The sequence below is a fragment of the Euprymna scolopes genome, chromosome 4, assembly GCF_053919585.1.
Source record: "Euprymna scolopes isolate OS-2025 chromosome 4, ASM5391958v1, whole genome shotgun sequence".
Taxonomy (NCBI): domain Eukaryota; kingdom Metazoa; phylum Mollusca; class Cephalopoda; order Sepiida; family Sepiolidae; genus Euprymna; species Euprymna scolopes.
The window spans coordinates 175693445-175710374 of record NC_136485.1 but is presented as its reverse complement, the minus strand read 5'-3'; the positions used below and the strand labels follow the sequence as shown (position 1 = coordinate 175710374).

The 16930-nt window shown below is 34.2% G+C and overlaps 1 protein-coding gene across 4 annotated transcripts in view; it reads left to right on the top strand.

Annotated features, from left to right (window-relative positions):
• The window catches only part of LOC145270332 (putative UDP-sugar transporter protein SLC35A4), a 181548-nt gene that overhangs the window by 96697 nt on the left and 67921 nt on the right, over positions 1–16930 (top strand). The window contains exon 1 of one of the 4 annotated variants that reach the window (XM_080125992.1): positions 2104–2239. The exons of the other annotated variants lie outside the window; for them this stretch is intronic. Coding sequence (XP_079982118.1) covers positions 2222–2239 — 18 coding nt within the window. The 5' untranslated portion in view covers positions 2104–2221. Of the gene's footprint in view, positions 1–2103; positions 2240–16930 lie in introns of those variants that run through there. 4 annotated transcript variants of the gene reach the window in all.

The window sequence follows — 16930 nt, the reverse complement described above, 5'->3', positions numbered from 1 at the left end:
CGGCAATTTTGATGAATTCAGATAAGTGCATTTGATTGGCTTAGAAAGTTTTTTTCTTTTTTTTTTTTTAATTACACAGAAATGAGTTTAAACGTTTTCATTTTGGCTGCTAAAGAGTAATATTCATTTAAAATGGCTAACACATTGAATCTTTGTAATATGATTCGTAGCTTTGCAGAGATCAAACGAGATTTTTTTTTATTGTAAATCAATAAAATATCTCGGATTTGAATTGTGTAAAAACGGATGGAGACACAATCTGAAAATAGATAGGTTGAAAATTTAATCTTCGATTTTTTGTCCATTAATTTTTGTAAAGGGTGATAAATACACAGCAGAATTTGTAACACGTTTCAAGATATCAGAAATCTTAACTATTTTCAGTAATCTATATATATAAAAGCGAAAATGTATGTTTGTATGTGTGTTTGTGTGTCTGCTAAAAACTTTCGACAGACACGACAAAAATTCACAAACTCTGTATCATATCGAAGCTCCATCCTTTGCTCGAAAAATATCGAAAAATTGGCCAAAAACGTTCATTTTTTTCACCCCGAAATCGACAATTTTCGACAGGAGGGGGGGTCAACAAAAACGGTCCTCTCGTGACAACGACCGGTTCTACGCATGTGTCAGATGATGTCATGACCTGATTTACTTTAAATAGTTGAAAAACTGACTAAATTTCATGTACGTCGTGTTAGCTCAGTTGGTTAGCGCGTTGGTTTGTTATCTAAATGTTTTGGGTTCGAATCGTGGTGTGAGATGTCTTTTTTATTTTTTTCGATTTTTTAAATTTAAATATTGAACCAGTGTTATTTAAGGCATTTTTCACGTAACGTTCGTTTTTTTTCTGTTTTTTTGTTTTGTTTTTTTGTTTTTGTTTTTGTTTACTTCGCTTATTCTTAGCGACACCCAAAAACACCCGAGTACCACCGATTTTTTAATATCGAAGCAGGCTTATTTAAGCCATTTTCACATGTTTTTTTTGTTTTTGTTTTAACGTTCGTTTTTCTGTTTTCTTTTTTTACTTCGCTTATAACAAACAAACCTGGTCATTGACCTCATTTGCTGAATAGCTTTTGCTTACGTCGTCGTAACGCTCTACGACTTCCGTATGCGCACATGTCAATTTGGTTCTTACTTAAATAAATTCAAACATCTTTCAGTAACTCATTCTGGCTGGCTGAACGGTTCATGTTTTTTTTCACATTTTATTTTCAAACTTCGCCTCAAGGCTTCGGGTTCGATCCTAATGCCCCCCCCCTCCCCCGGTTTATTTTTTATTTAACAGCACACACCTCCAAACACCCGGGCAACGCCGGGTACCCCACTAGTATAAAGTAGAGTTCTATGTTTGTATGTCCAACTAAAAGTCCAAAACCATAAAGCAAACACCCACAAAGTTGGTATATTGTTGATCAGCGTTTCCTTGGATGAATAATATCTAAAATTTAGAAAAATTTTTTTTTTTTTTAACTGTGCTGGGTTTTGTCATGAAGGGGGGGGGTCGATTATTTGGAAAGAAAATACCTACTCGTTCTTCAAGTACTGTTATGTTAAGCTCTAACCTTTATTTGATTGATTTAATAAATATTATTATGGTATGTGTTCTTTAGAATTGTCTGATCTATTCCCTGCTTCCTTTGTTTCAGCTCGTTTGACTCGTTGGCCTACTGGTGTCCTTCAACTTGCTGTTTTTAAACCTCATTATAATACAGCTTCTTATTCCAGTAGCTTCTTTCCAAGAACTACAGTCTTGTAGAATTCTCTTCCTGTGAACTGTTCTCTCTCTACCCTCTAATTAGGTCTTTTCAAGACTAAGATAAATTAGCATCTCCTGTTTTTGTGAAAATTATTCAATCTTGTTAGCTCTTTACATTAAGTGGCTTCACACCTTGTTTGGAGTGATTTTCATAAAATTAAAAAAAATATGATTTTGCGATGTTTGTCATCATTTTTTTGGGGGGGGAGGGGGCGGCTTTTTTTATGACGTTTCTCTGATTTGTAAATAAAACTGCCGTTGTTTCAGGCTACTTGTTTTATTACTTTTTTTGATTATTGATGTTTCTTAGTATATTTATTCAACTTTTTCTTACCATAATTTGATTGGAGATACCCCTACCTCACACTACACACACTTTCTTTTTCCCTTTTCACCAATAACAACAAAAAAACCTGTCAAACTAGATGAAACAGTGGATTAATATCACCAAACAAAATGGTTGCAGCTTGTACTGTGAGTTTCACTTTATTCTCGTTAGAATTTTGCTTTCAAAAGCGCAGATGTTAGAGTAAAGATGAGTTCGTTCAAAAGTATTCTATCTGCATTTCAATTGCTATTTTAATAATCTATAATTTCTGTATTATGAGGTGCCTTCAATAAGTTTCCAGACTTTTCCGTATAGGCACGTTTATTGATAGTACATCATAAAACTCTAGTCCCTTTCAAAGTAATCCTATTCAGCTGCAATGCCCTTGTTGTACCATTCGAACAACTTCTTGAAGGCCCCATAGAAGTCCTCTTGTGTTCATACATCAATGACCCTCGTCATAGCTTCTTTCATCTCCTCAATTGTCTCATAACGATACTCTCTAAGATTTTCCTTGAGCTTGGAGAATAGCCACAGGGAGCAAGGTGTGGACTATAGGGAGGGTGAGAAAATGTCTTGATGCTTGTCTTATGACAAGGATGGAGTTGTGGACTGGTGCATTGTCCTGGTGGCAATGCCACTATCTCGATTTGAAGAGTGCTGAACTCTTCCGACAAAATCTCTTCCTGAATTCCTTTAAAGCCGCAACACATTATTCTTTGTTAACTGTCTGTCCACTGGGAACCTGGTGCATGCAGATCATCTCTGTGCTGTCAAAAAAAGGGATCATCATAAGTTTCTGGGTGGATTTGCTCTGTCTTCTGGGGTCTTCCACTGGGAACTCTGTCTCTTGGTCTCTGAGTACTAGCAGTAGATCCAGCTTTTATCGCAGGTCACTAGAGAATCATGAACTGTGGAATCTGAATTGATCAGCTCGACCGTTTCCCTGCTGTCATGACAATGTCTTTCTGATCTTCTCTGAGCACATTTGGACAAACTTCACGCAAAACTTTTGCATCTTCAATTCCTCAAGAATAATTGTGTGCACAGTCTCTACACTGACATCAAACTGTGCACTTATTGTCGCCATGGACACATGATGGTCCCTATTCATGGAATTCTTTATTTGGCCAATCAACTCTGATGTTCTAGCTTTCTTACTCGTTCCACACTTATCATCATCCCTCACAGACTCCCTACTTTCCTTACCTCTCTTATGTCACTCAAAAACTAATGTTTGATTCATGCAAGATGGTCCAAAAACAGTCTGAAGCATTCCATACATTTCTGCAGCATTATTTTTTCCAAGTTTAAAACAGAATTTTATTGTATATCGTTCTTCTAAAGTGTCCTCACGTCCAGCCTGCATTTTTTAAATTCATCAGTTGTAACAATAAATCTTTAGTAGGGTGTATTCCAATTCCCGCTGTAGCTGTCTATTAGAACCAGAAATGATAAAAATTGTGCATTCATCTCATAAAGGCAATTTGTATTAAGTGCTAAAGCAGGGAATGGTAACTCATTTGATCCCGCTGGATCGTGTTATAATGACATATCATGGGCTGAATGAAGGCCATAAATGAAAAAATGAAGGAAATTTACATCTGCAGACCTTTATCAACCTAAATATTTAAAACCATAATTAAAACAAACATTGAGAAATCGGAAAAAAACAAAAAATTTTAATACTTTTTTTTTTTTTTTTGTACAAGGAGGTCACCACTTATCAAGGCCCAGAAGCCACTCAGGGATAAGGGTTATTGCATGTACAGTATGTTGTATGTTAGTGTTGAGATTTCATAAAGTGTCTACTTAAGGGGGCGGTTCAATCTGGCCTGCAATGTCAATACTTAACAAAAATTAGTTTTCCTCAAGAAACGTTAAAATACTGCAAAACGAGAAATATCAACCGAAATGAAATGGATGTTTGTGTGCGTGATTCATTTAAAGTACAATTTTTAATAACAGTTTCAAACATACACGCATGACGTGTACGTTTGAAACTGTTATTAAAAATTGTACTTTAAATGAATCACGCACACAAACAAAAACGAAACTTGCATATGAGGGCAAAAACCACCACAACCTCTTTTCTCATAAATAGAGTATAATGCTCCCATGCAACAAGCTTGAACACTTACACTGAATTTCTTTCTTTCTAAATAGGTAAGAACACTGATTACATAAATTTTATGTGTTTAAAAACATTTCTGATTTTATTAAGTTTATTTGAAGAGCAATCAAGCTTTTAATAGCGTCTTTCATGTTAAAAATAGTCATTAATGACCAGACTTGCAGCTCGGTCAAAATGACATTGCAAGCCAGATCTGGTTGACAGGTAACCAACTCTTGTACTAAAGTATGAAACTAGTGGTATGAGACATCCAATATGTAAAAACTTTATTAAATAAAAACATACACAGGTAGAAAAGATGGGTACCCTTTAAAGTTTTTTTTTTGTTTTTTTTTTTTCAACTTTTTCAGAAATTTAACTATTTTCCAATTCTTGAGATAAAAAACAATTCATCATGTGTAATCGTTTTTAATAATCTAAGCTTTAAACTAGCATAAGTCATCGTCAGGATATAGAAAATATTTTGTGAAAATACCTGTGTATGATTAATAATTTATTTAAAGCATTTTTTCTTTTAAATATTCATACTAATACACACACACACACACACATATATATACACACACAGAGAAACAGACAAACCGAGTTGTGTTCATCTTCTCTTCTATCTATCTATATAAATAAAATGAACTCATTTTTTCCCCTCTGACATATAATAGGATTAAAAATCATGACTTTACATGTAAATGTAATGCATACAAACTGTAGCACATTATCTGCAGTGTGCTATAGGCCTATTACCTCTACAGTTCCTCGATAATGATACATTCTTATATTTTTTCCGGTGATAGTCCATTGCCAAAATAGGTTAGATTCAATGCCAGTTGCAACGTCTTTTCTCTCTATTAGATTCCTCCTTTTTCCGCTCCTCATTTACACCGCAGCGGATGCGTTTACAAGGAACAGTACAAGGAAACACCGGTTTGGAATCGTACAAGGTTATTTATGCCGTTTTTTTTTGTTTTTTTTTTGTTTTTTTTAAATCTTTTTTCCCTGATTTATGCTTTCTGTTTTTCCCATTATAAAATAAAAATGATAAGAAAACGCGATTATTATTATTATTGTTTATGTTTTGCTTTTTTTTTTAGTTAGTGTAAGACGCAACCTGCAGGACTAACCTGTTTTTTACTTCCGGTTTTAACGACTCTAACCGTGAAATCTAACTGTGACCTTTATTTATTAGTGCTTTCAGCTAAACATTTATTTTTACGCAAAGAATTCATTCTTTACTGTTTATTATATTCACTTGCATTACACTTAAATTAAAATTAAATTCATTTAGAATTCGGGTGTGATGCGGGACTACTGAAACTAAGTCAAAACAAACTTCGCTGTGGAATTGATATTTAACCTAATTCACTTTTTACTTAATTCATCACTTTTTTTTTTTTAATTGTTTTTTTTTTTTGCGCTTTAGCCTACATGATTCGAGTTCGAGCCCCCCCCCCTCAAACTTTTAAGGGATTTTTCAAACACTCAGGCACCGACGCATCGTTCGTATTGCATCACGTTCATTTTTTTAATTGTTTTTTTTTTTTTTTCACAATTTTTTTTTAATAGTTTTAACATTGTTTTTATAATATTTAAACAGGGTTATGACTTCGCTTTGTTTTCATTTACCCCCCCCCCCAACCACACACACCTCTAAAAACCCGGGCAACGCCGGATAACCCCTGCTAGTCTATAAATAAAGACAAAATGTTGAAGATATAACTCGGTTTGTTTCTTTTTATTTCTCTATTTCGTCTGAATACTATTTCCATTCTCATTCAAATACAGTAGTGTTTGAATGTATGGTTAAGTGGCAGTTTTATTCATTTAGAACGTTTTTTTTATTTTTATTTTTTTTTTTTTAAATTCAATTTTCACCCCAAACAAGACACAGTGCCACTTTGAAGTAGGAGGCTACTATCGGGAACATAAGTTGCAGGGGTATTATGAAGGGAGATGAGTAGCAAGATGTCTGTTCAGATTATACTTGAACTACTGCATATCAGTACAGTTGGGAAAGCAGAATCCCGGAAGTGAGTTCCAAAGTTTAGCAGTTCTGGGGAAGAAACTATTGGAGTAGAAAGTTTTCTTACACCTAGGGATCTCTACTGTGAAGGGGTGGGATTTAGCTGCTTGTCGGGTTTGTTTACGTCAAGGGGGTACAAATGCTTGTAGTTCATCAGAGCATTCACCATTAAAATACTTGTAGAATAGGTAGAGGGATGCAACATTTTTGTCGATGGGACAGAGGCTGAAGCTTAAATGACAGTTCAGGACCTATCAGGTTGGTGACTCTCTTTTGAATCCTGTAAAGAAGTGAGACAAGTAGCAGATGCATCAGCCCAAATGTGACAACAGTACTCCATACATTGGGCAAATGGTGGCCTTATAGAGATACAGGATACTTTCTGGCATAAGTAGCTTTCTAGCATGGTAGAGAGAGCCCACCTTCTTCGCAGCAGCCTTGGCAATGCTCTCAATGTATCTATTCCAGTTCATGTTCTCTGTAAACATTAGGCCGAGGAGTTTAAAGGAAGTACTTTCGTGTAATGTGTTCTTGGCCATTGCTATTGGTGGTAGAGAAAGTTTCTTGTAATTATTGAAGAAAGCAAGCTTTGTCTTGGCAGCATTGAATGTGACCATCCATTTTTGTACCTATTCCACTACAGATTGGAGGTCATCCCCTAGTGTTTCTGCCATGTCCTTAGATATGTGTTCATTTGTTTTTCCCTTGTGCATGTTATAGAGAGTGGTGTCATCAGCAAATATACCTATCTCTGAAACAATTTTATCAGGAAGGTCATTTCTGAATATCAAGAATAATAAAGGTCTGAGGATAGACTCCTGAGGTACTCCCACGTTTATATCATATTGTTTAGATGTATGACTGCCAAGAGCAACCTGCATTTTTCTCTTAAGAAGGATTTAATTACATTATGTATTCTTCCAGTGATACCATACGATTTAATTTTCCTTAGAAAACCATCGTGCCATACCCTGTCAAAAGTCTTAGATATATCGAGAGCTACCGCTCTACCCTCTCCTGTTTTGTCCAGTGAACGGTGTATATGTTTAGAGATTACAGTTAGGATATCTGATGTGGAACAGGCTTGCCTAAATCCATATTGTTGATCGGTCAGAAGTTTAGCAGCTGTAAGGTGATGGACTAGAGCTTGGTTAAATATGGACTCTAATATTTGGATGAAAAGCGGAAGGAGACTAATTGGGTGATAATTTAATGGGTCAGTTCTTTCACCAGAATTCTTGTAAACTGGTACCACTGAAACAGTTTTCCAAGTTGAATTTTATTTGGTACTTTATCTGTTATGCCACGAATCGTTGTGAACAATTCTTGTATGAAATTTGAGAGCCTTTAACCTTTTCTATTCGAAGCAAATAAGAGTTCAAGTTATGAAAATTAGGATAGTTCCAATGTAACAATAAATATCAATTAATAAATATTCCTCAAATTTCAGATGAGTCTTTTAAATGGTTTTTATTATAAGGCATAAAATCTCTTATTTAAAAGCTCAGATATTTCAGATTTGCATTAAATTTGATTTGTAGTTAATAGGCAGTATGTAGACAATTTCAGTTTCTTCTAAAAACAATTGAAGCAAAAAAAAATTTATAAGGGTATCATCACTTATCAAGTCTTGAAGACCACTTAAGGATAAGGGTTGATGAGTGTATCACAGTCACCAGGACAACAGTATAGTGGTGGAGATTCTGTAGAATTTAATTATTTAAGGGGATGGCTCAGCAAGAACTTGTTTACATCGGACTTGAAGATGACCATATTGTAGTCAGCTGGAAAGTAAGCCAACAAAACAGTTTCACAGGTGGGCACTTCTAGAAGCTTTTGTTGATTTACGTTTTGATTTAGGTATGAATTGGTGATATTGAGAGTGGGGGGAATTGTTGATAGTGGTTGTAGGTAGACGAGCGTTTTATTATGAAAATTTAGCAGGGGGGGACCACAGATTCAAGCTCAGACGAACACTTACAACGAAAAAGTGATAGAGTAGGAACAAGCTTGCTACGTCTTTTCTGTGAGAAAGAGGTTGCAGGGAAGAGGAAACTCATCACCGATCAGGTTTTGAAGCAGATTTTGAACTCTGTCATGGCATGATAGGATGCTCGAAGCAGCTCCTGTCCAGACAACAGTACTCCATTTTAGAACATATCTGGCTTTTGTGCAGATAGAAGATTGCGTTGGGAACCTTGATTTTAGATATTTTCTTGAATCAAAATCATGTAACGAATTTTGATCCAAATTCACACGAGGGTTTATAAAAATTTTTTTTCATAACGGGACAAAGAAGTGGTGCAAAAATGTTTGGAATTAATTTTACCTACCCTAGGACAGGTATTCTAATATCTCCTTTTCATAAAAATGAATTTCTGTATACCATATTTGACATTGCTGGCAGCATTTTTTATCTGTCAACTTGAATCGCTCCAGATCCTAATAATTCAATATCTCTTCACGTTTTTTATGCTTTGTTTATTCATCTTTTGAAACTTGATATTTCTTTGATTATTTGTTCCCCATTTTTTTTTTTTTTCATTTTTTTTTTTTCATATTTTTTTTTTTTTCATATATTTTTTTTTCATTTTTTTCATTTTTTTTTTTTTTTCATTTTTTTCATATTTTTCCCTTCATTTTATTTAAATAATTGTCTTTCAACATGGATGTGTAACAATGTTTGATTTGAGGATTCATTTCTTATTTCTTTTCTTTTTTTTATGTCTCCATAACCCTTGAATAAATGTCTTTAAGAGTTTTTATTTACTGCTAAGCATAGTAATTAGACTTATATCATGATGAGTACACAATGGGGTGTAGGAGGTATTGTATTATGGCACATGACTTTTTCCAACAATGCTTTCATGAAGAGAAAGAGAGAAACGTGTTTGTGAGGAAGGGATGATATAGACAATAATTGTTTTCTGGGGTGTCATTGTTATTATTAATAATAAAACTATTTGCACTTGGAAAACATTTCGTATTTTAATTATATTATAGAAATTAGAAAGCTGTTCGTGTTTTTCTTCAAAATAAATTATTTATCTTTAAAAAATAAACAAACTTTCGACTTATAAAAAGTCTTTTGTAGGTTTGACATTTTTATTTATTTATTTATTTTTTTTTATCACATTTTCCATTGGAGATGTAAAATCCCTCATGGATAGTAATCCCTGAAGGTACCCGCATGCTCTGGGTTGTTAATAATAATAATTATTATTATTATTATTATATTAGAAACTAAATTGCTCACATGTAAAATATGCTTAAATTTGATATTTTGATTCATGCAGATTTCATATTATTACAGAGCCAATTCTCTATTGAATATTATATTGTACCTAATATATAGTACTGATTTCAAAAATTAAAAAAAAAAAGGTTGGGTGTTATTATCAGCTAGAGTTGAAACCATAACATTAAGTGCTGCAGCCACGTTCCCTACTGTTTGAGCTAACCTGAAAGATAGACGAGAAAATAATAATTAAAAAGGTTTTATCTTAACGTAACAGTTTTATGAAGTGTCACCATGTTGTTATTAATAAGAAAAATATTTGCACTTGGTAAACATCGTTTCGTATTTGAATTATATTGCAAAAAATTTTTAAAAAGTCAAATAATTATGTAGGTTTGTGTTGTTCACCGAAATAAATAATGCGTAATCGATATACTGAGACTATAGCTGCTTTCAGGACTGCCAGCAACCGCTGTAAAAGAGTAATAAAAAATGCAAGTGAGCTATATGCTCAGTCCGTTAAATCCAAAGTAGCTGAGCAGCGGCTTGGTTCCCACCAGTTTTGGCAAATAGCAAATAGGATCCTGAACAGAAGCGTGCGTTCTATCCCAACCATCATCAATGGACCTGAGGTGATCTCGTCAGCATCAGAAAAAGTCAAACTATTCGCCAAGAACTTTGCAGCTAACTCTACCCTATGCAACGAAGGCCATCAACTCCCCGTATTTCCTCCTATAACAGACAACACGCTATGCAACATACAAATACCTGTGCATGATGTTGCCAAGCAAATCAAGTATCTTGATTCCAGTAAAGCAACTGGCCCTGACGGCATTCAAATAATAGTGTTGAAAAAGCTCCAACCAGAACTTGCCGCCATACTTATAAAACTGTTTAAGCATTGTCTTAAGGAGAAGTGCTTCCCAACATCCTGGAAAACCTCATCAGTATGCCCTGTATTTAAGAACTCAGGTGACAGGTCATCTCCCTCTCAGTACAGACCAATAAGTCTCCTGTGTGTCATAAGTAAGTTGCTGGAATCCATATTAAATAAAGTAGTCAACCACCTCCGCAGAAATAACCTTCTTAGTGACATGCAATATGGATTCCTTTCTGCTAGATGTACAGCAAATGTGCTAATGGTTATATCTCATAGGATTAGTGAATCTCTCGACAAAGGCTTCTTTTTTAGGGCAATTGCTCTTGATATATCAAAGGTCTTTCATAAGGTATGGCAAAAAGGCCTACTTCACAAGATTTCCAGCTACGGTATAACTGGAAATGTTTTCTCAACTATTAAATCATTTCTTTCTGATAGGCTCATAAGAGTAGTGGTGTATGGGCAGAAATCAGAAGCCCACAGTATTAATGCTGGTGTCTCTCAGTATTGTATAAGTGTTGAAATACTTTGTTAAAAAAAAAAACAAAAACAAAAAACAAAAAAACAACTAATAAAGATGAGACTAATAGTCCGAAATAAAAACACAAATTAATATATAATGCTCATCTCAAAAAATTAATTCCAATTAAGGAATAATATATATATATACTTTGTTATTGTTGAAAATTAAGAGGTTGTTGAAATGTTATATTGTTGATAAATGTTATATTGTAAGCTATGGTGGAGGAGAGAGGGGAGTGAAATGTATGATGTTATGCATACATTTTTTTAAATACAAAGGGAGGAATGTTACACGAATGACCCGGTCTAAGCCGGGTTGACATGCTAGTATATATATGTGTATAGGTGTATATACATATATGTATGTTCGTGAATTAAAATGTGGCGCGCGTCTGCGGATGAAATGTCAAAAATTGAGTTGTTATATTATAAACCCTTTTTAAGAATTCAAAACACAACAACTATTGTGTAAGCAACAGTCCATTCTTTATTTCTTCTGTTGTTCTTATGGTAGATAGAGAGAGAGTGGGGGAGCGACAGAATTATCGTGGCGTCCACTTGGTTGGCAATCAAATCTCCAACTACAATCTTTTTCCTTCTGTCACTTTTTCCTGTCAATCTTTTCAAAACATCCACATAACCAGATTCCTTTCTGTTACATTTTTCATAACAATAACAAGGTTTGTTTATATTTGTGAGAAATATTGAAACAATTCCCGTTTAGCTTGTCAATTTCTGACATTTCATCCGCAGACGCGTGCCACATTTTAATTCATGAACATTTGTCCAATTTCTACTGTACACTCGTTAACCCTTATCCTTGAGTGGCCTCTTGGCCTTGATAATGTGGTGATGCCTATGTACAAAAAAAAAAACAAAAAAAACCATACATATTTACTTGGGTGCCATCAGCTAGAATTGAAACCAAAACATTTAGTGCTCCAGCCACATTCCCCACTGTTTGAGCTAACCTGACAGATAAGAAAGGTCTAAAATTAAACCAATTCTAACTATAAATGAATTTGTGGATGCGTAAAACTAAAAAAAAATGTCACCAGATTGAAATGAACATTTTGCATTTCAACTTACTGACATATTTCTTTAAGCGTTATTCATCCAAACAAAGATTTTACTTGTTATAAACCATCCTTGGTGTATGATTACTATTTCCTGTTAATTTCAGTTTTATGTAGTTCAAGAGTTTATCAGTTAAATATTTACACATACACATATATACATCTACTGTTTTATTTATGTAGATTAAATATTTTTATGGAAATAGCTTCAGACAAAGCATGAAACCACCTGATATTAGGAGCTAACAAGAACGAAAGACAATTATCACAAAGACAGGATATGCCTATTGATGGTTATATGTAGAAGGAAACAGTCAGCAGGAAGGAAGTTCCACAAGAAGCTACTGGGAATAAGAAACTGTATTACAATGAGGTATTAAAACAGTGAATTGATGGAGATATACAAATAATTAAAAATTTCTCTAACAATTTGGCTGATTTGATGATCAATAAGTGCTCAATGTCCAAGCAATAGAGCAGCAAGATAATAGAAACGGCAATAGATTTCCAAAATGATGTGTTTCATGCCTCATCAGACTTTGCGGAAAAATAAAAATAAATTCAATTATGACCTCCTTTTTAACATGCAAATATGTAGAAACCTGTGTCCTGACTCTGCATCATCATCATCATATCTGATTTAACGTCCATTTTAAATGTTGGCATGAATTGGGTGACTTTAAAAAATTGACTTCTAAACTAACCTATCTCTGGCCAAGTCTTTATTTATTTCTCTTTCCGTTTTTATCCTCCCATGTTTTCCTTAGCCTTCCTCAATTGTTCTTCATCAGCTAATTCAAGAATTCTCATCCATTCTTTCAACATAACCATACTATCAGTCTCCTGATTCCTCTGAGATTATCAGATCTAAACCTTTGCATTAGATAAAATGAAATAATTGAATTATTTTCTTTCTGAATTTTTGAGATAAGGATTGATAATTCATATTTGAATTCCTTGGTCTGCTATTCTCACCTTGAATGTTATTTTCATGTTTTAATCGATGTAATCTGACCTTCTTCCGCTGTACTTTATGTACTACACCACAGGTTCTTGCGCAAGGACCTGTGGCATAGTGGATAAGGTACTTGCTAAAATTCAGTTGTAAGTTACTCTTCTGATAGTTGAAGGTTCAATCCTCAGTGTGAGTGACACTCCAAATACAATTGCAAATTTCTTAGGACTTCCACCCAGTTGTGGCTGATGGAACGAGAGCATGCTACCCTTGTGGATTAAATAAAAGGTTTTGTTTGAAATTTCATGCGGATTTCCGTGTTTGACAGAAAGAGTCCAGAGTTCAACAAGACCAACCTGAAGAAGGTCAGAGATTGCATTAACTGAAACGTGAAAATAACACTCGGGACAAGAAGACTCCAAATAATACAAATTGAACTTTTTATTTTAATGATATTCATAAACTGTTATATAATTTAGTCTTCTTTTATATCCGTGTCAAATAAATTTGTTTTCTTAATTGAAAGTTCACAGTATGATCATTCTTTACACTTGAGGAGACAGGATTTAAATAAACAAACATATATTGTCCACAAAGATTTGAGTTTTCTGTACTTGAGAAGTGAATTCTGTAAACTGACTGGTTTTAATTTCTTATTCAACAGTGATAGACATTTTTTTTTTACTAGTAAGTTATCACTTATCAAGGCTCAATGACCATTTGAGGATATGGATTAATGATTGTCAGGTAAACTGTTAGACAACATCTTGATGATTGATAATGGCAGGATTGGGTAGGGTTTAACATAAAAAGCGACCTCTCCTTGTATAAAACTGCCCAGTTGAGGGTGAAGGAATGAATGTTTTGGCTAATTTTTCAAATATTGTCGTCTGAAGGATCGCGCTTGAAAACAATACTGATCTTGTGAGGATCTGTCGCGTGTGTCAAAAGTTTTTGCGAGACATACAAACACACACACACACACATTTTGCCCTTTATAGATTACTAGCGGGGGGGGGGGGGTACCCGGCGTTTCCCGGGTATTTGTGTTGGGGGTAGGGGTTAAAATAATAAAAAAAAAGTTTTGGTAGGTAAGTATGAAAGATCGAACCTGAACTCTTGAGGCGAAGTTGGAAATTAAAGTGTGAAAAAAAAAGTGCGACGTTAACCACTGGGCCACCACGAAATAGTAACGGAAACATATTTGAATTTATTTAAGTACTAACAGGGGGGTATCCGGCGTTGCCCGAGTGTGTGTGTGCTCGGGCGGGGGTGGGGGTTGTTAATCAAAACATAAGAATAAGCGAAGTAAAAAAACAAAATAAGAAAACAGATAAACGAAGGTTAAAACTTCTTTAAAAAATCTGAAAAATAAAGCGGTGGGGGGGATGCTTGGGCTATGGGGGTGGGTAATCAAAACAGAAGAATAAGCGAAGTAAATATTTTTAAAACTTAAAAAAATCGAAAAAAACACAAAAAACTAACGTACGGCAAACGAACGATGTTAAATCTGAAAAAAAAAAAAAGAAAATGGAAAAACGAACGTTAAAACTTCTTTAAAAAAATCTGAAAAATCACCCCACCCACCCCCCAAAAAAACCACGTGAAAAATGGCTTAAATAAGCCTGTTTCGATATTAAAATTAAAAAAATCGGTGGGTACCTGGCGTTGGCCGGGTGCTTTTGGATGTGTGTGGTCGGTCGAGGGTGGGGGGTGTTAATGAAAACTTAAGAATAAGCGAAGTAAAAAAAACAGAAAAACGAACGTTACGTGAAAAATGGCTTAAATAACCCTGCTTCAATATTAAAATTTTAAAAATCAAAAAAAAAAAAGATATCTCACACCACGATTCGAGCCCAAAACCTTTAGGTAATGACCCAGCGCTCTAACCAACTGACCTAACATGACGTACACGAAATTAGCTAATTTTTAAAAATCTTTAAACTAAATCGGGTTACGACGTGGCATAACGCATGCGTAGAAGTGAATTCGTCATGAGAGGACGGTTTTTGCTGACCCCCCCCCTGTAGAAAAGTGCTGATTTCAGGGTGAAAAAAAATTAACGTTTTTGGCCAATTTTTCAATATTTGTCGGGCGAAGGATGGGGCTTTCATATGAGACCAAATTTGTGAATTTTTGTTCTGTCTGTCGAAAGTTTTTAGCAGACACACAAACATACATACATCCATACATTTTCGCTTTTATGGATATACTATCGAGGGGTACCCAACATTGCCCGGGTGTTTTTCGGGGTATGTGAAAAAAACCCTGAAAATGTGAAAAAAAGAACAGGTGCCCGTGAAAAAAAAAACAAAGTCTTCACGACGCGCAGTTGGAAAATAGTAAAGTGTTTAAAAAAAGAGGTGCGCGTTTTTGATTGATGTGACGGCGATAGGTATTCAGCAGTTAGCATTTTGTGCGGGACAGTTTTGAATGAGGTGAATAAATCGGTTTGTTTATTTTTAAAAACCCGCTCCCTGTTTATTAGGAGGAGCGAAATGAAAGCTACAGTCTGATATGATGAAGTTGACATTGAACAAACATTACTTAGCTCTCTAGAGACTTTCGGCCTGTGATTAGAGTCGAGTTTCGCTTTTTTTTGTACCGAAAACCGAATGTAACGCGTGCCGATGCGGGAAATGTCAAATAATTAACATTTGAAAGTCAATAAAATTAAATAAACAGGCGAGCTCCGTGGGTAACTCTGAGATATTACAATTTATAGATGATATAAAAAGTTTTAAGAAGTTGTGAACCGAGCAAGCGCTTCTCTGAAAGAAGACTTTTGTGGACATCGAGGAAAAGCATACATACATACATACATTTTCGCTTTTATATATATAGATAAATTAAAGAATTAGTTGGTGCCTGTACTTAATGACTTAATGAGGTCAACTTTGACTGCGGGGCAGTATTTTATTTACTGTGGGGCAGCTTTTTTTTTTTATTTTATTGTTTTGTTTCCCCAAAATATTGGGGGGGGGCAGCTCTCCATAAAAAGGGGATTGTCCAAATTGAATAGCAATTGTCTGATATAAGGAGAAACTCCACATTGATCAAAGCTAATTGCTTTTGGACGTTTCTGGCGATCGAGACGGAACTCTGCCGGCAGAATTAGCTTCGCTTTTCTGATACGAAAAAGCCTAATCTACATGCGGCGATCGAAAAATGTTGAATATTTATCTTTTCAAAGGCAAGCAAATTAAATAGACATGTTTTTTAACTCCAACTTTTAAAGAAACTCTTTAAAAGTTGGAGTTAAAAAACTTAAAACACAGAACTTTAATTATAAGATGTAAAGAGGGAGGGGCAATTTAAATAAAGTTAAAAGATTATAATGGAGAGAGAGTGATTAATAAGAGAAAAAAAGAAAGAAAATAAATAGAGAAAGAAAATAGAGAGAAAAAAAATATATATAATATGGAGAGGAAAAGAAAAAAGATATAAATGGTTATTATAAAGAGAATAAGGACTAGAAGGGAAAAGAAAGAATGATGAGATATAGTTAAAGAGAGAAAGAGAGAAAGTAAGAATTTGACAGTATATAGAAAAAGAAAAAGATCTGCGTGTCAACCAATTTATGAACAATTATACAATTCAGTAATGAAACATATTATTACAAATACAAACAGAAAATACAATCCAAGCGTCAGAAATGAACATGTCAAAAAAGACAGCGAATGTATCCAACCAACATATTTATCATCTCACATACGTCCACGAGTAATATCAACGCAGTTCAAACATACGTCTACAATTAATTAAGCCCTTTATACTAAATGATATAAGTTTAAAGTTTTCGCGTTTTTATTAAATAAATATATAAATAAAAGAAAAAAATAATAATGATAAAACAATATTAAAATTATTATTAATAATAATAATAATAAAAAAAATAAATTAAAAAAAAACAGAATAAAATTAATATTTATTATCTTTTTAATATAACATATTTAGCCATAAGAGGGGATTAAATAAATTAAATAGGACTAATAATTATAAATAATAATCTACT